General features: G+C 43.8%; 1 protein-coding gene across 1 annotated transcript in view; it reads left to right on the top strand.

The window, feature by feature from the left end:
- SPON1 (spondin 1) overlaps positions 1-25,334 on the top strand; it is a 254,246-nt gene that overhangs the window by 22,826 nt on the left and 206,086 nt on the right. The window contains exon 2 of the mRNA XM_012780725.2: positions 2,933-3,039. Coding sequence (XP_012636179.2) covers positions 2,933-3,039 — 107 coding nt within the window. The remainder of the gene's footprint in view (positions 1-2,932; positions 3,040-25,334) is intronic.

The following is a 25,334-nucleotide window of genomic DNA, read 5'->3' as shown; positions in this document are numbered from 1 at the left end:
TGCCCTTGAAGGACTTACAAATGTGTAATCACATAAACACAAAATATAGTGTAATGTGACAATCTCCTCATTGATAATAATAAGAGTTAATACTATACACCAAGGCATGATTTTAAGGACTTTACATATATTACTTCATTTACACCTCACACTGATGTTTTGAGATAAGTGCTGTTACTATGCCTACTATGTAGGTATTTTTTAATTTCAATAGAGTCCAAGAAAAAGAGCACCCAGGTCTTAATGAGGAAGTCAGAGGAAACATACACAAAAGGTGGAAATTTAGCTGATTTCTGAAGAAGTTTGCCAGGAATGGAGGAGGTGCAGCATTCCAGGCATATATATGAGTAGCCTGTGAAAAATACTGTAGGGTGAAATGATGCGGCCTTTCAGGAAACTGCCAGTGGGTGAATCCCAGGGCTGAAAGGCAGTGCAGCCGGGGAATAGGAATGTGGTTGGCGAGGCTGGAGAGGCAGAGTCCAAGGGCCTTTTGGTCTATGGAGTTTGGGCTTTATCATGAAGGCAATGGCTGTGGAGCAGGATTGTCTTCGGTTGGGTTCCCCAGAAGCTGACTGTATTCATTTCCTAGGGCTGCTGTACATATCATTAATACTACAAATTGGTGGCTTAATGTGTTCACTCATAGTTCTGCAGGCTAGAAGTCTGAATCAAGGCATCCAGCGTGGTGTTTCCTTCTGGAAGGCTCTGAGGGAGAGGCTTGAGAGTTACCTCCTGTTACCGGGAGGTAACTCTCAAGCCTCTCTCCCGGCTTCTGGCGGTTGCCAACAATCCTTGGCATTCCTTGGCTTGTAGACGTGTCACTCCAGTCTTTGTCTCTGACAGCACAGGGTGTTCTTGCCTGTATGTCTCTGTGTCTTCTCTTATAAGGACACCAGTCATACTGCATTTAGGGCCCACCTTAATTCAGTGTGACCTCATCTGAGCTAATTACATCTGTGAAGACCCCATTTCCAAAGAAGGTCACATTCCCAAGTACCAGAGGTTAGAACTTCGACATATCTTTTGGGAGGCACATTTTAACCCATATAACACAAAGCCTCAGGTGAGGACTTGGGTGCAAGTGATTTTTTTAAGGAAGTGTTTCTAGGGGAAACCATAAGGGAGTAGGGGAAGTAAGACAGGGATGAGGAGGAAGCCCTGCCAGCCTGTGATCCCGGGCAAGTTTCGGATTGACCTTTCGGGGCCATTTTGGAGTGTAAAGTGTCCCTCAGAGCAGTCCCCACCTGACACCAGGGAGCTGGACCTTTCATATTAGGCTGAGTAGGCTCCAGTAACCCAAAGACAATCTTTCAGAAAAAAAACGCAGGTGCTGGCCATTGGAGGCAAAAGGACAAATTAGTGCCAGGGTCACATTAAAATGATAAAAAGGCATTTAAGGAAATCTGGGTGAAGTATCCTTACTGTTTTCTGCTTTGTCCTCTGCTCCCCTTCCCCCAGAATTGTGTATAATGGCCACCCCTGCCCTAAAGACCCTTAGACTGCCTTGGGCTGTTTGTGTGTCTGACCCTCAGAGATCCCAGCTCTGTCTCCTGATACCGTAACCACCATTTTTTGTTTAATGCTGCTGAGTACCACACTTTTCTTACTCTTTATTTTTTTCCTCATTCTTTCTTCCTTACCTTCTGTCTGATCTTTTGTAGACATCAGTAGCCAATCAGAATGCTCTTTTACTTTTGTGGGATGAACTGGCCAATCACAGCATGACACTTGCAGTCTTTATGTCTTAAAGCTCTTCTCGGTGGTATCATTGTGTTGGTGGGTCAGGGACCACTGCTACGCTATCCAAGATGGTGGCTTTATGTTTTGGAATTTTGGGGGTTCATCATCAGGACTAGAACTAGTTTTAGGATTTGGAAGACTAAATGCTCCTCCCAAACAGGAGGTTGTTTATCACAATCACATACATATTATATGTTAAATGAATTGATTTTTAAAGTTTAAAAATTAATGATTTGTCAACACTTGTGTAAGATCCATATATATATTATTTGGTGTGTAAAGCCATGGGTAGAGTGTTAAACTGGAGAGAGGGGGCCTTCAGTTCTGGCCCTAAGTCAGCCTCCGATGGTCTTATGACCCTGAGTATGTCTGTTGGCCTCCCTGTGTCTTGCTTTCCTATCTGTGAAATTGGAGAGCTGAATTATAAGATACTTGAGATCCCTTGAAGTTCTAATAGTCTATAATTGCATTTCTGAAGTCCAGAATCTCAGAACTTTAGCACTTTAATGCAGGCAGTTAATATCTTACTGTACCTAATTTGTAAATTAAACTTTATCATAGATATGTATGCATAGGAAAAAACATAGTATATATAGGGTTGGTACTATCTCTGGTTTCAGGCATACGTTGGGGTTCTTGGAACGTGTTCCCTGCAGATAAACAGGAACTACTGTATATTATATCTGTGCCTTCCCCAGGCAGAACTTGGGCAGAAGCTGACCTAACTTCAAGGGAGGCTGGGAAATGTAGTCTAGCTGAGTTTCTACAAGAAAAAAATGAAACTTGTTTTGGAGAACACACTCTAGTCTCTGCCACAAAGACCATCCTACAGGAGTTTGTGCTGTGAAGAGCCAGATTTTTCTTGGGCCAATCTAATGGACATATAATATTAGATAATTATCAAGATTGGGGTTTCCAACCAGGGACTATCTTTATCAAATTGGCATCCCTGGTTGGTTCAAGAATTCCTCAAAAAGAGAGCAGCTCAGGCATTTAGCAGGTTCTGAAAGCTAAGAAGGAGCTGAGTGAGAGGGTGATAGTTCTCTGCTCAATGGACGAGCCTTTCCCACTTTCTATTGCCCCTCTGACCCACAGGTCTGGGATATTGATGGAGAACTCAGGTTCATCCTGTTTGACAAATGGAAGGCAGCTGATTCCTATGCTTAAAACCTGCTTTCTTCTCTCTCCACAGTGACGCTTTCAGCTGCTCCTCCCTCTTACTTCAGAGGATTCATACTAATTGCCCTCAGAGAGAACAGAGAGGGTGATAAGGAAGAAGACCATGCTGGGACCTTCCAGGTAAGACCCCACCTACGCTTATCCTGTGGCCCTCCATGGCCTGGTTACAGGTGGAAACCCGGCAGGTGTAAGTGTCTCTGGTAGCTTCCCATACAGTCCCTTTGACCGCTGGCCAGGTGGGACAAGCCCAGTTGAACACCCATAATGGAGTGGGCAGCAGTGCTGCAAGCCTATCTGAGCAAGGCTGGCCACCAGGCAGGGCTTGCTCCGTGCCAGCAGATCACGGAGCAAGTGCCCTTTGGCAGCACGCAGTCCTGCGTGGGGAGAGTGCTGGGAGCCCTGGCTCGGCCCAGCTGTGTTCCCTGCACAGGCATTTCGTGATTGACTGGTAACTCTCAAGTATAAACGGAACAAGAGCTCAGGACCGCCAGACTGGAGGGAGTTCAAAGCACAGGAGAAGGACTATTAAGGGAATGTAGAGATTGATTTATGAGGGAAGATTAAAAGAATTAAACATGCTTTGCTTGGCTAAATGAACAGGGCCAAGTTTAAGAGGTGGTAATGGTCTTTAAATGTCAGTCCTTGCAGAGCAACCTCCGCAAGGGGAGGCTTCATTTGACTTGGTACAAAAGGGCAGAGTAAGACGAAAGTGGGTCAAGAAAAGAAAGGGAATCTCAGAGGCAAAGGGCCCTGACAGTGAGTCATATTTCACTGTGGAATATTATTCCAAGGGAAGTGGTAAGGAACATCGCCCGCTTTCAGAGGTTTAAAAAAGGGCCGGCAAGTTGTCAGAACATGTCCCAGAAGGACTGGGGCGATCCGGGGAGGAGGCTTGGCCAAATTTGCTGTAACTATTTCTCATCTCAGATTTCCATTGTTCTGGAATTCAGTTTTAGCTGGCATTTGCAAGCTAAGAGGGGGGAAAAAAGCCTCAGAAAGAATACTTAACACTCATGACTGGCTGATGGGGACTCTGGTACAATTTGTGGGTTCTACCGAGGATCCTGCCCCAAAATACCTTCCCCGTCCAAGGACATCTTCTAATCCCTTGTGGCTAGGTTGTAATTTTGAATCCTGTGATTAAAAAATTGTTTTTACTGTTGTCTGGGATTCTAGACTTTTGGCCTAGTGAGACTTAATTCCGTGTTCATTGTAATGTCCTTCCATGGCAAGGAACCTCCTGGCATGTACCTGAAAGAGTGACCCAATAATAATAATAACAACAGCCAGTATTTGTCGGATGCTTACCATATGCCAGGCACCATGCTAAGTGCTTTACTTTGTCTTTGTTTATCTTAGTTAGTTAGCTTACTTTATTTTTGTTTAATTCTCAAACAACCCTAGTGCATAGGAACCATTATCCCCATTTTTAGACTTAAGAGTCAGGCCTAATGGAGATATGGCTTCTTCTTTTTTCTTTTTTCTTTATTTTAGCGTATTATGGGGGTACAAGTGTTAAGGTTACATACATTGCCCATGCCCCCCTCCCCCCTTGAGTAAGAGCTTCAAGCATGTCCATCCCCCAAACGTTGCACATCTTACTCATTGTGGTTGTATTCTTTTTTTAGTGCTTGTGTTAGTCCATTTTGTGCTGCTATCACACAATACCTGAGACTAGGTAATTTATAAACAATAGAAGCATATTGGGCTCACAGTTCTGGAGGCTGGGAAGTCCAACATTAAGGTGTCGGCATCTGGGAGGGGCCTTCTTGCTGCATCATCCCATGGCAAAAGGGCAAGAGAAGGTGAGAGCAAGAGACCTAGAGGGGGCTTAACTCACTTTTATCTCAAATCCACTCCTGTAATCATGATGCCAATTCACTCACAAGGGCAGAGCCCTCATGACCTAATCACCTCTTATTAGGCCCCTCTTCCCAACACTGTTGCACTGGGAATTAAGTTTCCAACTTTGGGGGACACATTCAAACCATAGCAGCGCTGTTCTGGTTTAATTCAACAAATTGAATTAAACTCACTGTGGTATGTGCCCAGCTTAATTCTTGTCCTTGCAGCTGATTGGTGAATACAGGGCCCTGCTCATAGGGGGACGGCGAGTAAATATTTGCTGAATTAGTGAGTGACCAAATGACTCTTTCTGCTAGTGTCTACAACTCAGTCCTGTTTGGGATGTTTCGGAACTCCTAACTCTTCATGCATTCTTCCTTATTCCTTCTCTCGGCGCTTCCGACATCCTTTCTTGCTACACGGCAGTGGTTCTCCGAGTGTGGTCTCTGGGCCGGCAGCATCAGTGCCACCTGGAAACTTGTTAGAATGCAAAGTCTCAAGCCTGCCCAGACTGACTGAATCAGACGCCCTGAGGGTGGGGCCCCACAACCTGTGCTTTCACAGCATGCAGGTTGGAGAACCATTGTCGAAACGAGACACAGACCAGCCCATCTAACTCGAGATCCTCCATCACCACGTCAGCACATCCGTCTGTTCCCAGCTACCCTCTCATGGGTTCCAGCAGCCCTAGAGGGATCAGAGTGGAGTAGAAATATAGAAATGCCAAGCATACAATCATTATTAGATAGTTAATACTTAACATTGCGCTGTGTGCCACATACTGCCCTGAGTAGTTTACGTTTACTGATTTAATCCTCAGAGCAACACGATGAGGTAAGCATCATTATCCTGTTTTTCACAGATGGGGAACTTGTGGCACAGAACAATTAAGTAACTTTCCTAAGGCTGCCCAGCTCTGAGTGATAAAGCTGGGGTTGAAACCCAGGCGGTCTGGCTGCAGGTCCCTGCTGTGACCACTGTGGGCACTGCATCTCACTGTGTACGTGTTAAGTGGAAAAATGAGGGCCCGCTATGACTTCTCAATGATGGCAGTCTTTGTGCCAGGTGTTTTATGTGCATTATTCTACTTAATTCTTGTAGCAACCTTGGGAGGTCAGTATTGTTATACCCATTTTTCCCGTGATGAAACTGAGTCTCCAAGAGGTTAAGTAAATTCACATCTCGAGGGGCCAAATGCTGTGCCAGTTTTTTTCTCAAACTTCATCTCCTTCCTGCTGCCTTGTCCTGCCCTTGTGCCATGAAAATGCACACTGCACTGGGGTTCCCATTGTTTCAGAGGTCAGAGGGGAAGGAATCATAATGTATGCCCCTCAGTTTACCTCTCCTGCTCCTAAGAGATGCAGACCCCATGCCTGTCCCCTCCAGCTCTAGCATGAAAGTGTTTTCTCTCTGTGGCAAAGCTGTCATCCTTGGAGTTGTTCATGTGTTCGGCAGCATTTGTTGAGTGCCCCTAGGTGCCAGGCGTGGAGTTAGGCATTAGGGATACAGCAGTGAGAAAAACAGAGATGAAGCTGTCATCATCCCTCAAATTGACCTCTGTTGCTGACAGGTGTGGCAGAAAGTTCACAAGTCATCCATTGGAATATAAGGAGACAATCAGAAATGACAAATGCTATCATCATTTAACAAGTACTTAGATATAGCTTTATGTAACACCTTCACTCCTAGTATGACAACTTTGAGGATTTAACAATCACCACGAAATTCGAATGTTCTTTTTTTGATACATAATATTTCACACAATTGTGGGATACATGTGATATTTTGTTATGTATATAGACTGTGTAATGACCAAATCAGGGTATCTATGACATCCATCGGTTTGAGTATTTATCATTTCCATGTGTTGGGAACAATTCAAGTCCTTTATTCTAGCTCCTTTGAAATATACAATACATTGTTGTTAACCATAGTCATTCAATATTCTTTAAATTTTGTTAAAGATTACATTTCCAGCTCTAAAGTGACTTTGAGGGTTATTTTGCTTCCAAATGAGTGAGCCCTTACACGGAGAACACAGACTCACCAAGTGCAAACACAATGAAAGCAAACTTAAATGCTGCCTTCATACCTCTTTAGACTTAGTGGGGAGGGCAGGGGGCTTCCTGGTATGGGGGGGAGGGAGGGTTATAGTTCCTGCCACTCCCAAGACAGTCCAAGGAGAAGGGGGTGAGGTCCCCTGCTCTGGCTCCAGCCGCAGGTTCCAGCATAGCCGCATTGGCACACTGGGGTATCTGCCTCTGGCTGCCAGAGAGGGGAGAGACATAGAGTCACTCTTTGTTGAGCTAACTGGGTTAATTCAAAGTATAATAGCAAGATATTCAGGGGCTGGACTGCCGGTAAAAGAGTAAATTACCAATTCTTAAAACTTGTATTACTAGCTGGGCATGGTGGCATGCACCTGTAGATATTTATTTCCTTAGATATCGAGGCAGCCTCATCTGTTTACTGTAGGAAAATACTGTCGTTCCCTACATGCGACATAGAGTAAAGAGACCTGAGTAGAAAGAACTATATTGCAGTATGTGTGCAAATAAGAAAACAATCATTTACAGAAAATGGGGAGTGAGTGCTGATTCGGGAGGACAGAAAGGACATTGACAGAGATGACAACTTCTGAGCTATGTTTTAGGGTGGTTGAAGTTTGCAACTGGACAAAGAGTGAGGAGGAAGAGTGCATGAAGACTATTCTATTCTTGCCTCACAGCTCTATTTTAAAACGTGCCACATTTTAATGTTTCATTGTCTCTTCTTTGACAAGTACGTAGAGCCTCACAAGGGCACCAGTATAAGTTTTCTTAAATAAATAAATGAAGCAGAGGATAAATGACATGCTGTGCCTGCCCCTTCCCTTGAGGAACTCACTTGGTGTTGACATGCCTCTGCGGAGCTGCGATGCTAAAAGAACAATCAAAAGAATACATTATGTTATAGACGTGATGTTAGTATCTCTTGCTTGACGCTTAGTTTTCTTGCTTAAAATCGCCATGTGCAAATCATTTGTAAGAAGAGCAAGAGGCAGTGTGCACTGTGAGTGGCCGGGATGGATGTTGGGTCCTGGGGCTCCCAGGGCCCTGGTCTCTGGTGCCTGCTCCCAGAAGAGACAAAAAGGCATTTTCCTTCTAGCAAGCCCTGAGTCTGGGAACCAGATGCCTTGTTGAGACTGAAGCATCTCTCCTTTTAACAGAGCACACCTGTGTTTTGTGTTAGACAATTCAGAAAAGGATAAAAACAGAGCATGATGAAGAAATAAAAATATGTTTTTATAATCTAAAGATAATCACTATTAACACTTTAGATGTATTTGTTCCCAGATTATATATTATATATGAAAACAGAATTTTATATATATAAGTATGTATATAAAATTTATATATATATATAAAACATTTGAACAAAATAATGGAACCACACTATATAGAAAGTCTTATATACTGTTTTATCTTTCATGAATATTATGAGTATATTTCAATGCAATTAAATATTATTCCAAATGATTTTTTAATCACTTTATAATACTCCATCATACTTTTGAATTATAATATATTCAACCAGTCCTTTATTATTGGGCAAGATAGATGGAAACTACTTTACCAGGCTCATCTGACCTGGGGCAGGGGCAGCTAGCAAACTCCAGTCCTCTGGCCTTCCTGTCTCACATATATGGAGTAAAAAGAAGAAAAGAAACCCTTCTGAAGATCACAGCCCAGAGAATCTGGCCCAATAAGTTATTGAGATTTAATCTAAGATTACAGTCTTCCTCCTTTTCCCAACACCTCACCACCAACAGAGTTCCAGTATAAAAATAGTAGATTACAACTGAGATAGCTGCAGGGCACAAACTCTACCTAAGAATGAGTCTCTAGGGAAAACCAAGACACCAGGTGTCATCAGAATTGAAGCCTCTGACATCCGTGACTACAGCAAACTTTGAACACAGCCTAACTCGTAGCCAGGTAAACATAAACCTCACACTAAGGCTTATTTACCTCAGTTTCTTTTATGCTGTATGTCATGTCTGGCTTTCAACAAAGAATTCCAAGGCATGCTAAAAGGCAGGGGAAAAAAGCTCAGGCTGAAGAGACAGAGCTAGACTCAGATGTGGCAGAGATTTTGGAGTTACTAGATTGGGAATTTAAAACAACTATGATTAATATGCTAAGGGTCTAATGGAAAAAGTGGACAACGTATAAGAACAGATAGTAATGTAAGCAAAGATTTTGAGACTCTAGGAAAGAATCAAAAGGAAATATTAGAAATAAAAAACACTGTAATAGACATGAATAATGCCATTGATGGGCTCTTCAGCAGCCTGGACATGGCTGAGGAAAAAATGAGTAAGCTTGAAGATACGTCAATAGAAATTTTCCAAACTGAAATGCAAAGAGAAAAAGAATGAAAACAAAACATAATATCCAAGAACTGTGGGAAAATTACAAAAGATGTAAAATACATATAATGGAATATGAGACAGAGAAAGGAGAAGAAATATTTGAAGATTATAAGAAATAAAGGATATTATAGTTAGTAGTTGGTTCATGCTAAGTGATCAATAAATGTTAGCTATTATAACTACTGCTATCATTATTGTTTTTGTTATTGAGAGATCAAAATACCAGAATTGAATCAAAGACAACCCTTTAAAGAGGACAGCCTTGATTGGGGGATTTGGGGAGCATCTTTCTTGAGATGGGGGAAGGCAAGGAAAACTGGTGAAAATACACAACAATGTGATGACGAACAAGAAGGAAGGTAAGAGAGTTCACATAGGATGTTCTCCACATAATTCTGACTTTAATAGTAATACCTCCCTTACAGAGGATTATTGAGAAAATTAAATAATGTATAACAGTGGTTTTAGAATCTCTTGGGTGTTTGTAATGCACCTCTGTGGGCCTCAACCCAGAGAATTTGCTTCTAAACATCCAAGGGGGTGAGGAGTTGGGGCCGAGGACCCTGCATCTATTACAAGGACCTCATGTGAATCTGATACCAGGGCGCCAAAGGCCACGCTAAAGAAACATATAAGCATGTTGATCAGAGCCTGGCCTGACACAGGCTCCAGGACACAGAGGTGAGCTGATCTGCAGAGAGGTAAGGGCCGGGCTGAGGCCTGAGGAGATGGGACAGGGCAGGAGGAGGGTGACGGTGAGTCCACGAGAAGTGGACCAAAGGATTGCCTAGCAACAGGGATACCCAGTTCAGAAAACACCTATTCCGGGCGCACTTTCAGACTGGATTTATATTAAATAACTTTCTCCATCAGCTCTCCAGACTCTAGAGCCAAGTGGACAGGCGGTGTGGTTTTCCTGGAGATGGCAAACCTGGCAGGACAGGGAAGATGGGAAAACACAGGTGCCCCCCAAGGAGAGAGAGAACCAGGGTGTTGTTAGGAAACCTGGCCAGGGGTTCCGGTTGCTAAAGGAGGAAGTCCCTCCAATATCTGACTGTCATACAAAACACGCAAAACATCCTAGGACTCCACACCTCCTGCCACCACTGCCTCATTTTTCTGTCCCCGTCAGAGCCAAGCATCTCAAGAGAGTTGTCCCTACACGTTTTCCCTACTGCCTCACTGTCCATCCACTTCTGACCCCCACCAGTCTGGAGGTGGCCCCACTGCTCCACCGAAATAACCTTTAGCAGTTTCTTCAACCGTCTGCACATTGTCAGTGGACACTACGTGGTCTTCTTACACACCCCCTGTCGACACCACAGAGAGGGCTGCCCATTCCCCAAGTCCCTTCTCATGGCTATCCAGATTTTTTTTTTTTTCTTTCTGCCTCTGGCTCTGCCTCTATGTACTTCTCCTCTCCCTGATCTCTTAATCTCAGTGTCTCAAACTCAGCTATTTCTTCCCATAGCCGGAATGGTGGCAGGGGCATTCCCACATGAGGGAGTGGCCCGAACTGCCCTGAGATGGGGCCCGGACTCCAAAGAAAGAAGCACTAATGCCAGGGTGTTCATCCCCCAGCATTTATTAGGGGAACTAGCTTACAGAGTGCTGCAGTGACCCTGGAGTGGGACCGCGAGGGAAAAGGAGTGCCCAGCCTAGGTATGTCTGCAGCGAGGGGGCCAGGCGTGGAGTCTTTACGAGGATTTAAGGAATTTGACTCAGGGCTGGCTCCGGTTTCTTTCAGTGTTTTGGGCAACAGTCTAAAGACCTTTATCAGTGCCTGGGAATGTTCAAGGCCCCTCTTTGGTTTCAGGTCCACAGCTGGCTGGGTCATAGGGCAGTCAGGGCAATGTGTGATTTTCCATCGGGACACAGAAGTAGAGTGGGGATGGGGGTGGGGAACTAAGGGACCCCACATTAGCACCATTGGTATTGGAGCCAGATAATTCTATTTTTTAAAAATAAGTGTTATTGTGTATATTTGAGGTTTATGACATGATGTTATAAGATACTTACGTATAGATTGAAAACTGGTTACTATAGTGAAGTAGATTAACGTATCTATCATATCATATAGTTACTTTTTTTGTGTGACAAGAGCAGATACAATCTACTTATTTAACAAAAATGCCTAATGCAATTTTTGTTAACTTTAGTCCTCAAATTGTACCTTAGATCTCTAGAGTTATTCATGCTACGTATCTGCTATTTTGCATCCTTTGACCTGTATCTCTTGACTCCCTCTCTGCCCCCCACATTGGTAACCAGTGTTTCATTCTCTATCTCTGTGTATTTGAGCTCTTTTTTTTTTTTTTAATTCCACATATAAGTGAGATCATGCAATATCTTTCTCTGCCTGGCTTATTTCACTTAGCATAGTGTCCTCCAGGTCCCTGTATGTTGTGGCAAATGGCAGAATCTATGTTTTTAAAGCCAAATAATATTCCATTGTATGTCCATTTGCTTTATCCATTTGTCCATTGATGGACATTTAGGTTGTTTCCATATCTTGGCTACTGAGAATAATGCTACAATGAACATGGGTGTGCAGCTATCTTTATAAGTTGGTGATTTCATCTCCTTCAGTATTCCTGGATCATATGGTAGTTTATTTTTAATTTTTTGAGAAACCTCAATACTGTTTTCCAAATTGCTATACAAATCTACATTCCCACTAACAGTGTACAAGGGTTCCTCTTTCTCCACACCCTCACCAACATTTGTTATCTCTTGTCCTTTTGATAATAGCCATCCTTATGGACGTTGCGGTAATATCTCATAGTAGGTTTAATTTGCATTTCCCTGATGATTAATGATGGTGAGCACCTTTTCATGTACTTGTTGGTCATTTTTATATCTTATTTGGAAAAATGTCTGTTCAAGTTCTTTTCCTTTCCTTTTTTTTTTTTTAAAATTGGGCCATTTGTTTTTCAGCTACTGAGTTGTAGAAGTTCTTTATAAATCTTAGATATTAACCCCTTGTCAGATACGCGATTTGCAATTATGTTTTTCTAGCTTATAGGTTGCTTTTTCATTCTGTTGATTGTTTCCTTTGCTGTGAAGAAGCTTTTCAATTTGATGTAGCCCCATTTACTTATTTTTGTTTTTATAGCTTGAACTTTTGGTGTGATATCCAAAAAATTATTACCAAGGCCAATGTCAAGGAGGTTCTCCCTGTGTTCTGTTCTAGGAGTTTTATGGTTTGGGGGCAGATAGTTCTTTGTTGTTGGCAGCTGTCCCATGCACGGTGGGATGATTGGCAGCATTCCTGGCCTCTACCCACTGCAGGCCAGTAGCAGCCCCTTCCCCCACCAGCTGTAATAATGAAAAACGTTCCTAGACATTGCCAGATGTTCTCTGGGGGACAAAGTCACCCTCACTGGGACCCGCTACTCTAAACGTTGAGTGCCCCCAAATTCAGTCTTGTGACCTTTTCTGTCCTTTCTCTGCACTATGGTATTATGGCAGACTTGTCCATTCCCATGGCGTTGAGTGCCATGTGCAGGGTGATGACTCCCATGCTTGCTTCGCTTTAACACTTGTGGCCCACTTTGATGCTCTAGACCCTGGGCTGAGATGGAGATAGATTAAGACTGGGGCCTTTCACATTAGTCAGCAGGATGTAAATCCCTGTTCTACTCTTGCTAACAGTGCAACTTTCTTTAACCCTCTTAATCTTCATTTCCTTGTCTGGAAAATAGAAATAATAAAGAGGTCAAGGCTGTAAAGATGGTTGTTAGAGTCCTTGGCACATAGGAAGCACTTAAATACTAGTTATTATAACTTCCATAATTCTTATCTCAATGCCTTTAGGGTATGCACAAAGAGGTTCTGGAGTTGGGGTCATGTAGTAGGGTGTTGTACACTGTTGAGAGCTAAAGTCTAGAGCCTGAGAGACCTGGGTTCAAATCCTGGTTCTACAACTCTGCTGTCAGTCCTCTCTAAGCCTCAGTTTCTTCTTCCTTGGAAAACGGGAATAATAATAGTACCTACTTCAGTGGGTGAATCAAATGAGATAATTCTAGAGAAAGTGATGAACATGATGTCTAACACCTTGGTACTAAATAACCATTAGCAATTATTATTAGGGGAACATGAGGAAAGCTGAGCTTTATTTGGATCTCAAAGGCTGAGGAAAGGCCAGTCTGGGCAGAGGGGAAAGTGTGAACCATGGGTTGGAGGCATGGAAAAGCATGCTATGATCTGGGAATGGCAAGAAATTCTGGAATTAGTGCAAAGGTTAGAGCGTGAGATGAAACTAAAGGACTATGGACTTTATCCTTTTAGCAATTGAAGATGGAAATTGTTTTTTGGTTTTTGGCAAGGGGAGAGGGCACTGGAGAGTTCTAGACTAGGGAACAACATAATAGTTAAATGTTCCTCTTAGGGAGAGAATGCTCATCAGTGTAGAAGAGCTTGAAGGAGGTAAGAGCAGAGGCAGGAAGGCTGGTTAGGAGATTGTGACAAGAGCCCCAGTGAGAGATGATGATGTCTTCTGGGCAGGAGATGAATGGCACAGACGTTAGAGAACTGGCAACTGACTGGTTGAATGCAGGAGGCAAATGAAGGGCTGAATAGGACTCTGAGGCTCTTTGTGTGGCCACAGGTGGCGGGCCGCTAGTCCATCAAGCCCTCTGCTGACTCCCCATCCGACCAGTATCCTGTCCTCTTTTCTCTTCCCTCCTTATATAGCACATCATCTCAGTAGCACTCCTGCCGTAGGCCATACCTTCCTCGTCCCTTGTCCTCACATCCATCTGGCAAAACTCTAAACGTGAATGAACACATCTTTTCACTTTCTTTGTGCTTGCACCTGAACCTGCACCTGGAGAAAGTCACATTTCAGTGCAGATTTGTGGATTAACACTGTGTTCATATCCTAGGGCTACTGTAACAAATGGCTGCAAGTTTGGTGGCTTAAAACAACAGAAACTTATTTTCTCATAGTTCCGGAGTCCAGAAGTTAAAAATCAGTTTCACTGGGCCAATATCAAGGTGTCAACAAGACCACACTCCCTCCATGGGCTCTAGAGGAGAATTCGTCACTTGCCTCTTGCAGCTTCTGGTGGCTGTGGGCAGTCTTGGGTTTGTGGCTGCATCACTCCTGTCTCTGCCTATGTCTTCACATGGCCCTCTCCTCTGTCTCAGTCTCAAAACTCCTGCCGCTGTTCTCTTTTAAGGATACATGTGATTACATTTAGGGCTCACCCAGATAATCCAGGATAAACGTCTCCTCCCAAGATCCTTGAATTAATCACATCTTCTGCCATATAAAGTAATATTCACAGGCTCTGGGTATTAGACATGAACATACAGTCACCTTTTTGTACCCGCAGATCAAAAATATTAGGAAAAGATAATAATACAGCAATAATAAATAATAGAAATAAAAAGCACAGCATAACAAATACTTACATAGTATTTATATTACACTGGATATTTTAAGTAATCTGGAGATGATATAAATTATATGGGAGGATGTGCATAGGTTATTTTATATAAGGGACTTGAGCATCCATGGCTCTTAGTATCTGAGGGAGGGCTCTGGAACTGACCCCTCATGGGTACAGAGAGTTGACTGTATCTTTGGGGGACCTTTTTTGACTACCACACATAGCTATGCAGGATCACTGACCTTGGAGGGCCCCTGACTTGCCTGGCAATCTGGCTAAATCACTCTGGAAGGTTCTTTCTCCCACTTTCTGTTAATGCTGATTTCCTTTAATTTTAATTCATCTGTGCTTCTTTCCACATCACTCTCAACAAATGACCTTGTCACTTTCTCTATAGGAAAAAATGGAAAGGCAATCCCTAGACCAGATTCTTAACTTGTTACCTACCACCTAGTTAGTAAACCTACTGCATCTTTCCTCACCTTTCCTCCTACTAAAATAAGGGATCTCTCCCTCCCTGTCGTAAGGCTAAATTCTCTACTGAGGCGATGGATACCACTCTCTGCTGCTTTCTCAGCAACCTTCAATGGTCAACCGCCCCTTCTCCCTTGTGTATGGTCAGTCTTTTCCTCTTAATAAGATCCTTCCCTTCAGCGCAAGTTTTAAGACTCATCCTTCATGAATCTTCCTTCTTAAAATAATAACAACTTAAGAAAATCTCACAATAAATAAAACTACACACCCTGGCCAATCCATCAGTAAGTGCTGCTGATTGCACCTGTTCAGTATCTTTCTATTCACCAAATTCTTCCCTTCTCGGCCTAGTCTTAGTCCAGCCTATCATCACGTACCCCTGGACAACCACAGTAACCTGTCTGCACCCACTTTTGGCACCTCGTGGTGGTTCTGCTCAGCCGCCTTCAGTGGCATGTGTGATTGGTATGTGAGCTCCGTGAGGTCAGGGACTTAGGGTCCTTCCTTGATGTATTCCCTGTGTGCCCAGCATCCAGAAAAGTGCCTGGAACACAGCAGATGTTCAATAAATGTTTGTTGAAGGTAGTCAAATAATGTATCACTAATTTCAGGAAGAAGACAAAGTTCCTTAACAGCCTGTAAGGCCCAGCAAAGTCTGGCTCCTACTCAACTCTCCACTTTATCTCATGTCATCTTCCCTTGCTCTTTGGGCTGTGGAAACTGCCAATTTCCTCCTGGCCCAGGGCCTTTGTAGAGAAATGTTTCCTTTTTGTTTGGAACATTCCCTCACCCCCAACCTGATTTTTTCTATAAGATGCTACTCAGCTTTCAGATCTGAGCTCATGTGTTACAAGTTGCTTCCTTGGAAAAGCTTTCCTTAGCACCATTATATATGCTCTCATATGTTCTCATTGCATACCATGTTTCCCTGAAAATATAGACCTACCCACAAAATAAGCCCTAGCAGGATTTCTAAGCATTTGCGCAATATAAGCCCTATCTCGAAAATAGGACCTAGTGATGGGCGTGGCTACGCAGCGTATCTGCACAACCCATGCATTTCATCGTGGAGCAGTAAAGAAGACAAGCAGCCCTTCTCATCTGCCCCATGAGAGCTCTATTGCTCGACATGAGAGATTGGGGCCAATGGTTCTAAAGGAAATAGAGTCGCACGAAATTCAGGATGGAACTCGGGGTTTGGAGAGTTAGGATGATGTTACAGAAGAAGAAGACTTAACTATATTTGAATAAATGTAGATTGTTGTACTGTACTTAAAAAAAATAACACATTCTCTGAAAATAAGCCCTAAGGTGTCTTCTTGAGGAAAAATAAATATAAGACCCTGTCTTATTTTTGGGGAAACACGGTATATATCTTTTTAAGAAATTTCCCAGTTATAACTGTGTTCATATTTGTGACTATTTGATTAATGCCTGTCTTAGTCTGTTTGGGCTGAGATTGGGTAGCTTATAAATAACAGAATTTATTGCTCACAGTTCTGGAGGCTGAGAAGTCCAAGATCAAGATGCCCAGATTTTTTTGCCTGGTGAGGGCCTGTTTCTCATAGATGGTGCCTCATGTTTCATCCTCACATGGCGGAAGGGGAGGGCCGCTCACTCAGGCCTCCTTTACAAGGGCACTAATCCTATTCATGAGCGTGGAGCTCCCATGACTTAATCACTTCCCAAAGGCCCCACCTCTTAATACTATCACATTGGGTATTAAGTTTTAATGTATGAATTTGGGGGAGACACCAACATTCCGACCACAGTAATGTCCATCTTTCCCATCAAATGATGACAGGGACCATTATATTGCCAGTGCTTAGCACGTTGTCTGACACACATAGATGCCCAGTAAATCTGTATTGCAGGAACAAATGAAGGGATAATGGAATAATGGCAGGGCTGAGATTAGATACAGGAAGTGGAGAAGGTTGGGGGGGAAGAGTCATAACTCAGTTTTGCACATGTTAAATGGCCCAACAGATAATTTAGCTGGAGAGGTTTGCTCTCAGTTGGGAATTTGATTCGGCAGCTCCAGACAGACTTCAGGCTGGCTATTTAAACATAGGTGGTTGGTGACACAGGCAGGAAAGGTGGGAGATGCCAGAGGATCCATGTCTGGAGACGAGAGGGGGATGGGGCTAAGAGCAGACTGGGAGGTCACTTTAGGAAGGAACAGCCAGAGCGGTAGAAGATGTGGACAGGGCTACCTGTGGAGTTGGGAAGGAGGGACAGGATGAGGGGCATGTGAACAAAAGGTGAGGCCACGTGAAGGTGGAGGATGGGCTAAAGGTAGAATGAGGGGTTGGGGAGAATGGGGAAGGGCTGGGTTTTCTGGGAGAAGGGAAGATCCCAGAGACATAGGCCAAGCAGGTAGCCCACATGAGTGAAGTGTGTTTGTGCGCATGCAAGCACGTGTGCCTGTGTGTGTATGTGCATGGGGAAACACCATGCTACTCTCAGTGTGAATCCACTTCTTGATAGATCACCTTGCATCTGTTTGCAGCAACCCCAACTCTGTGAAGCAGGGAAGGCAGGTGTAATGCTCTTTCTTTTCTAGATGCAGTATTCAGTTGGATTCATATCCTAGGCCTATGCTCTTTCCACTGAACCATACTGTCTCACTTCGCTCTAGCCTACCTGTCTGGAGCTTGAAGATATGTTGCTGTCTTCTTTCAGTGTTTCCATCTACTGCAGATGAACCAGGAGAAAATGAAATGCTCTTGGTAAATGGCGTTACAATAGAATCTTAGCCTCAAGAAATCCTGACGTTCCTTGTAACATCCCCCCCTTTTTATTTCATGGGGAATCCTTAAGAATCAAATACATTCTTCTAATTAGTGTGGGTGGTCAGGGCAGACCAGGACCACAATATTACACATAGAATGTGCCTCCCATCCAGGGAAGATAAGTGTGAACAGCACATGTAGCCCCAGAGCAGATCTCAGCCCTCTCCACTCTGTGGGTTTGAATTCAACTGTAGAAGCTCTGCAGAATGAGTATTAGACTCTGCTGAAAAGCAGGTTTCTACATGAGTTTTCATTCTTTATTCAGATTTTAGCAAATTTTAGTCTTTGTGACCTCTAAGTATGGCCCATTATTTGGTATTGGATAATTTTCTTGGGTGACCATATAACAAGCTACTTATTCTCAGAATCTAGGAAAGCTATGTACCATCTCATCATAAAAATGCATTTACATAGGGATTTCTCTAACTTTCTGAGACCTGTCCATCGCTGACTTCCCCTCCAGTTTAGGGAACCCTCAATCCATTCGTGCCTTTCTACCATAGCCTCCCAACAGGCCTCTTCTCTTTGCTCTCTGATTTTCCATTCTTCTGTTTATTTAATATCTTCCTATTCTCAAGTCAGTCCAGATTCCTTTACCCAGCTTACAAGGCCCTTCATGGTCTGGCACCTACCTCATGTTCCCCCCTTATACAGCTATGAAGTTAACAAATTTCCTTTTATAATATTTCAGATTTCCCCTTCCCTGTAGCTTCCATTCTTCAGCACCAGTTTTACGGGACAAATGTGGCCCGTCTTCCACATGACAGCCCTGAACACATCTGGGGACAGGGCTCTCGGGCTCTGTTTCCCAGCTTCCCCAAGGGTCCTGCCAAGGCAGGGCAGCTCCCACACCATCCCGCACCCCCTCCTCACTGTAGTGCCGTCTGCCTATGCAGAACAAACCTACATTAGTATCTCTCCCCTGTGCTGGGAGCCAAAAATGGCTTCTCTGGAGACCAAGGGACTGACTCACTCAGAGGGCAAAAAACACAAGCATGTACATGAATTGCTGAAAGACTCCTCTCAGATCACAGTGGTGGCTCCCTGTTTTGCCATCTCCAGCCCCTGTCTTGAGGGATGAACTTTAAGCTGCCTCCCAGGTGCCCAGACATTGGATGGAAGCCTGTTCCCAAAACCTGGGACAAGCAATGGTCATTCTGCCTGATCCGCATTTCTGTGACCTGCCTTCCTCACAGGATGGGACCCTCGTGGATACTGACTTTGTCCTAAGTCAGGCCCAAGTCTGTGTCTCCCTTCAAACGAGGAATTCAGGACTGATGGTCACCAAGAACACAGCCCAGAGCTGGGGCAGTTCTCCCAGTCAGATCCCCTGGGGCAGTGGCATTCGTCCTGCTTACAAGGCACTAGGGTAGGTCTGGGATGCAACAGTGAAGACGACTCAGGAGTAGTATTTTGGTTCTGGTCTGCCCTGACCACCCACGCTAATTGCGAGAATGCACGTGATTCTGAAGGCTCCCCATTGAAGAAAAAGGGGGGAATGTTACAAGGAACACCAGGGTCTCCTGGGGCAACTGAAAATTAAACCACCAGTTAGATCCTAGCAGCATGGTGGAGGTGGTAAAGCAGGTAGCAGGCAGGAGTGAGGAAGGCTTCGAGGAGAACATAGCTGGGCCTGGATCTGATGGACAAGTAAGAGTTAGGGAGTGAAGAAGGATGAAGGAAGAGTGTTCCTCATAGAGGCCTGGAGGTGAGGGAGCCATGAGGAACAAGGAAGGAGAACAGGCTTTGGAATATGACACCTCAGATTTGATTCCTAGCTCTGGAAAAACTGGGCAATTCTCCAAGCCTCAGTTTCCCTGTGTGTAAAATGGCAATAATAGTAACAGCATCTTCGAAGGATGGGTGTGAGGGCTGCGGTGCCTAACACTGTGTGCTCCCAGCCCCTACCCCGGCAAGGCCTCCTCGTGCGACAGGGATTGCAGCCCAAGGCCTCTCCCCAGGGCCACAGAACCAAGACGGAGAGGCTGACCCTGCCAAGGCAGCCTTTCTGTGACCTCAAATGGGGCTCAGCTTTTGACCCTGGTAAGATCTATCTGAGAACCAGACTAACACCTGATTCCCCATGGAGCAACTTAGTCGTGCCAGGCATTTTCTCACCTTGGAGACGTGCAAACTGCATTTATCCCCGATCGCACGGAAGGAGGCATTCTCCATTTGTGCATCATTCACATACTGCAGCCTTCTAGGTGGGAGCAATGACCAGTCTGACCGTTGGCCTGGCAAACACAGATTCTTCTTTTAAGACTCAACTCAAAGCCACTTCCTGGGTGGAGCCACTCCCGTTTCTCTTCCCTCCCTGCCCACAGTAGAGGCCAAGCCACACTGAGGCTTCCGCTGCCCACTGTGGGGAGAATTTCCCTTTTATTTGTACCTCTTTGGGTCCCTCTTCTAGACTGCAAATCCCTTGAGGGCAAAGCATGTTTCAGTCGTCTTGGAATCCCAAGGGCCTGGTACAAAAAATTGGTTCTTGGTAGTTAATTAATGTTTGTTGAACAAAAGGATGTCTACGTTTTTGACCTTTTCATTAGTATTAAATATAAAATATGCCTATGTTCATATCCTGCATTACTGAAGAGGTGTTGCTTGTCCCTGCACAAAATGGTCCCTGATGACTGTACGCTGCTATTTCTTACATCCTTTCCCCTGTGGGTCTGTTTCTAACAGCAACCCCATCGTCCAAATGTAATTTTGCATGTGTTACTAAATTGGTTTGCTCCAGCCTGAACCTGGGTTCTTGCTTGTCTTTCCAAAGAAGATGCAGCTGGGAACACAGGCAGTCCCCAAAGCCCCGTGCCAACAACGGCCGCCAATCCTTCTGCTGACTATGCAGGCTGCTGGGCAGGTAGTCTTTCTGCTTCTCACCCTTTACACTCAGTTTGGCTTTGTTTCATCAGGAAGGGTGGACACGAGGAACACAGAGATCGGGAAGACCAAGCCCACTGCACTCTCCTTCCATTTGGCCTAGGTTTTAGCCTAGGTTTGGGTTTTGGAATAAAAAAAAAATCTGACTCTGTTAGTAAAGAGTGATAATTAGTCATTTTAGAGCCACTCTCTGAGTAAAACTATAAATTCATCTAATTTGGCTGTTATGTTTGGGGGAGGGGAAGAAAGGAGGAAGGGATTAAGGGGCGTGTTTCCCCAGATTCTCTGACTCACCCATAGGTTTGTGGCTGCAGTTGCTGGAAGTCCCATTTACTGTGTCGCCTGGATATCGAGTAGGATCTTCTTGGGGTACATAAAGCTCAAATGTAGTGTGGGAGGCTGCTTGAGTTTTTCTCAGTCCATATTGCTACTGTTGAATACGCTGCCTCTTGAGCAACCACTTTGCTCAACTGGATGAACTCTGGCTCACTAGATGTACTGAGCACCCACTGTATACCAGGCTCTGTACTGGGTCCCTGTCTACTTAACCTCTGACCTCACAAGCAGTCTATGAGAAGGGTGTGATGAATGTTTTAGAGATGAGGGAAGAGCCCCAGGGAGGTTATTTACTTGCTCAAGCTCAGAGAGCAAGGATTCCCAAGCACGTGGGGCGTTTCTCCTCGTGGGTGTTGTGTACAGGGGAGAAAGAAAGTCAAAGCCTGTACCAGTTTCTGTGGATTTAAAAGAAAGGGGAGCATTAAGTGTAGTGATAAGAGAAGGCTGTTTCTTTGCAAGCTTCTGACTATAATCAAACTTAATGGGGAGAAGCTTGGTGTGCGGAACTCACGTGCTCCTCTTCCTCCCCCAGCCCACACTGCCCTCACCTACTGGAGTCTGCCGGTGACTCCTGGGCCCTTGCTCTTCTCCACCTTCCAGCTAAGTGCACCACTGGGCCCAGCCTAGTGCCTTATGTCTGTGTTGCTTTCTGGACAGCAAGTGAGATGGCTGCAGGCACGGAAGACCATCAGTAGGCAGGGAAAGGACGGGTTGCCACAGTCCAGGGAGGGCGGCAGCAGCATTCCACAGATTCGAAAATGCCCATTTTAAATACTGTAGCATTTCAGAAGTCAGAATGCACCTTATAATTGATAGATGCACATGAAATGTAGGATTCCTTCTTCCCCAGATAAACTTGTTATTTCAACATCAATGCCTCTTACACTTGATGGCATCTTAGATTCAAGGAACTACGGCAGGTTTCGTGTTTTGTGTCAATTCTGATCAATCAGTGGAGATTCTTTGGAGTTTGGGAGGAGAAGGGTTGGATGCCATGTCTGTGGCAGTGGAGAAGAATGCTAACCTGAATGGGGTGTCCTTGTGCATGGGAGATGTCATAGAACCCCAGGTGTCAGGCATTTGCCCCTCATGCTATGTCTTTGGGACTAAATGGAGGAACACCTGCCATATCTTCAGTTGTAAACAAAGGGACACAAAACACAGGGCACATTTCCAAGGGACCAAGTCAGAGGCCTGCCTCTTCTCATACAGATTTGTGACTGGTCTTTTAGAATAGCTTTTAAAAGTATTAGTTTAATTATAAAAATAGTACATGCTTGTTATAAAGCAAAGATATAGAAGTATACAAAATTTAAGAATGCACTGTATACGTGTTACTACAAATGACCATGTAGATTGTTTTTACTGTTTTTTCTATTGCAAACAAAATGTGTATTTATACAGTAAATCTTAGACAGAATTTTGGGCAGACATCCTTTTTAGTGGACACAAATTAATCCACTTACCCTCTCCCCATTGAGGTGTGGTTGAAGGATTGTTTCCTATTTTTCACTGGTATACATACTCAAAAAAATCTTTTTTTTTATTTCAGCATATTATGGGGGTACAAATGTTAAGGTTACGTATATTGCCCATTCCCCCTCCCCTTCCCCTTGAGTCAGAGAGTTAAGCGTGACCATCCCCCAAATGTTGCACATCTCACTCATTATGTTGTATATACCCATCCCCTCCTCCCCCCTCCCACCTGCCCGACACCCGATAAATGTTATTCCTATATGTCCACTTAGGTGTTGATCCGTTAATACCAATTTGCTGGTGAGTACATGTGGTGCTGCTTTTCCATTCTTGAGATACTTCACTTAGTAGAACAGGTTCCAACTCTATCCAGGAAAATACAAGAGGTGCTATATCACCATTGTTTCTTAAAGCTGAATGGTACTCTATGGTATACATACACTACATTTTATTAATCCATTCATGAATTGATGGGCACTTGGGTTGTTTCCACAACTTTGCAATTGTGAATTGTGCTGCTATAAACATTCGAGTGCAGGTGTCTTTTTTGTAGAGTGTCATTTGATCTTTTGGGTAGGTGCTCAGTAGTGGAATTGCTGGATCAAATGGTAGATCCACTTGTATCACTTTAAGGTATCTCCATATTGCTTTCCACAGAGGTTGAACTAGTTTGCAGTCTCACCAGCAGTGTAGGATTGTTCCTATCTCTCCGCATCCACGCCAACATTTATTGTTTGGGGACTTTTTGATAAAGGCCATTCTTACTAGAGATACGTGATATCTCATTGCAGTTTTGATTTGCATTTCCCTGATGATTAGAGATGTTGAGCATTTTCAAAAAAAATCTTTGACAGGTGTCTTTGTCCATTTGTGCTGCTATAACAAAATACCCCAGACTGGGTAATTTGTGAGCAGTAGACATTTATTCCTCACAGTTCTGCAGGCTGGAAGATACAAGATGAAGGCACCAGCAAGTTCAGGTCTGGTGAGATCTGCCCTCCGCTTTCAAGGTGTCTTATTGCTGAGTTCTCTGGAGCGGACAAGCACTACGTCCTCACATGGTGGAAGGGATGATGGAAGCAAACTTCCCCCTTTAGGTGTTTTTATAAATTCGCTAATCCCATTCAGGAGGGCTCTGCCCTCATGACTTAATTACCTCTTAAAGGCCCCACCTCTTAATACTATAAAATTGGTGATTAAGTTTCAACACATGAATTTTGGGGTACATTCAGACCATAGCAACCAGAAAAGCTTTACTTATGTTTTAGATTAGTTGATTAAGATGGTTTCCTGGACATAGAATTACTATATTAAGCAGTATTATTATGCTTAAAGTTTTTGATAATTTGTGAATTGAGATTCAAAAGATGTGTGATTGATTGACACTTGTAACTATGGATAAATTTATACTGAGTAACAAAGCCTTTGTGTTACCACTGCCAAAGAACAAGAGACTATTGGAAATATCTCAGTGTGCATTCATGTTTGCTCCCTTGTTAGGGGTGGAGCAAGACAGACTGCCCATACGTAGTGTGTCAGGGGCTCAGGGTCTTAGGGATGTGTCTCCTCTGGCCATACCCAGGCTCTAGATCACCTCTGGCTTTGCCTGCTTTATCTAACTTGCTCAGAGCAGGCTGGGGAAAGGCCCATCCTGCCAGGACTGCAGGAGGGATCTCTGAAGTGTCAACCACTGCCTTTCCTTCTCATGGATCCAGTGCAGACAGCCACAAAGCACTGGGTAGTTGATGACTTAATCCTCAGGGTCATACAATTCTGGAACTGATTCTTTTTATATTCCTTTGCAGGGGAGGCAATGGAGGGAGCTCTGATAGCAGCTTCCCGTTTCTAGACATGCTGCTGGTGATGGTTCAGTAACTTCCTTTCTTTGTGAGTATAAGAGTAGAGTTTCAGGCCAGGTGTGGTGGCTTGCACCCATAGTCCCAGCTACTCAGGAGGCTGAGGTGGGAGGATCAGTTAAGCTCAGGAGTTTGAGGTTGCAGTGAGCTATGATTGTGCACTCCAGCCTGGGTGACAGAGCAAGACTCTGTCTCCAAAAAAAAAAAAAAAGCAGTATTTACTATTCATGGGAGGGTGTACCAAGTGCTAAGCATTTTTCACACATGATCTCATTTAATGCAATCCATTTAATTGAACCACCAAGCAGCTAAGTGACTTACAAAGCTATGGAAATTCTGTGATCTGTGTACTTTCTCTTGTGCAGACCTATGAGAGGGTTTAACTGGTGAAACAGATCTGTCAAACAGAGACCGTGTGCTGTCAATGTGTCAGCAAGAAGGCAGAAGTATGTGCATTGAGGTAGACATTTATATCAACATAATAGTCAACTTACTCATTTATTTGGAAAAGGGCCCACGTAACTATAGCATTGGTTATTTTTGCCGAAATTTGATTAGCAGTCAGCTGAACATGCTATTCATTTATTGCTAATGGGTGCTTTAAAACAAATTCTCAGAGTAAGTTTTTTTTTTCTGTTATATTTTTATACTCACATTATAAAATAAATATATACCTAATCTTGTTCAAAAAGAATTTAAGATGACTCATATCTGGTTTAATCTAAAATTAATACTTTTAAAATAGAATTTTTAAATGATCATTTTAGTAGTGCTGTGGGGACTTACATTGGGGAAAATCAAGAAGCTTGGTGTTGGCTCGCACTTTTATATCTGTGGAAGATATATATATGTGTGCCATTTTTTTCATTTCACTTCAGGTAACGCTTCTTGATCTCCTACTAAGTGCCAGGCGTTGCCTTCGGCCGGTTAGACTTATGTG

The sequence above is a fragment of the Microcebus murinus genome, chromosome 4, assembly GCF_040939455.1.
Source record: "Microcebus murinus isolate Inina chromosome 4, M.murinus_Inina_mat1.0, whole genome shotgun sequence".
Lineage (NCBI taxonomy): Eukaryota > Metazoa > Chordata > Mammalia > Primates > Cheirogaleidae > Microcebus > Microcebus murinus.
This window is presented reverse-complemented; position numbering and strand designations above follow the sequence as displayed.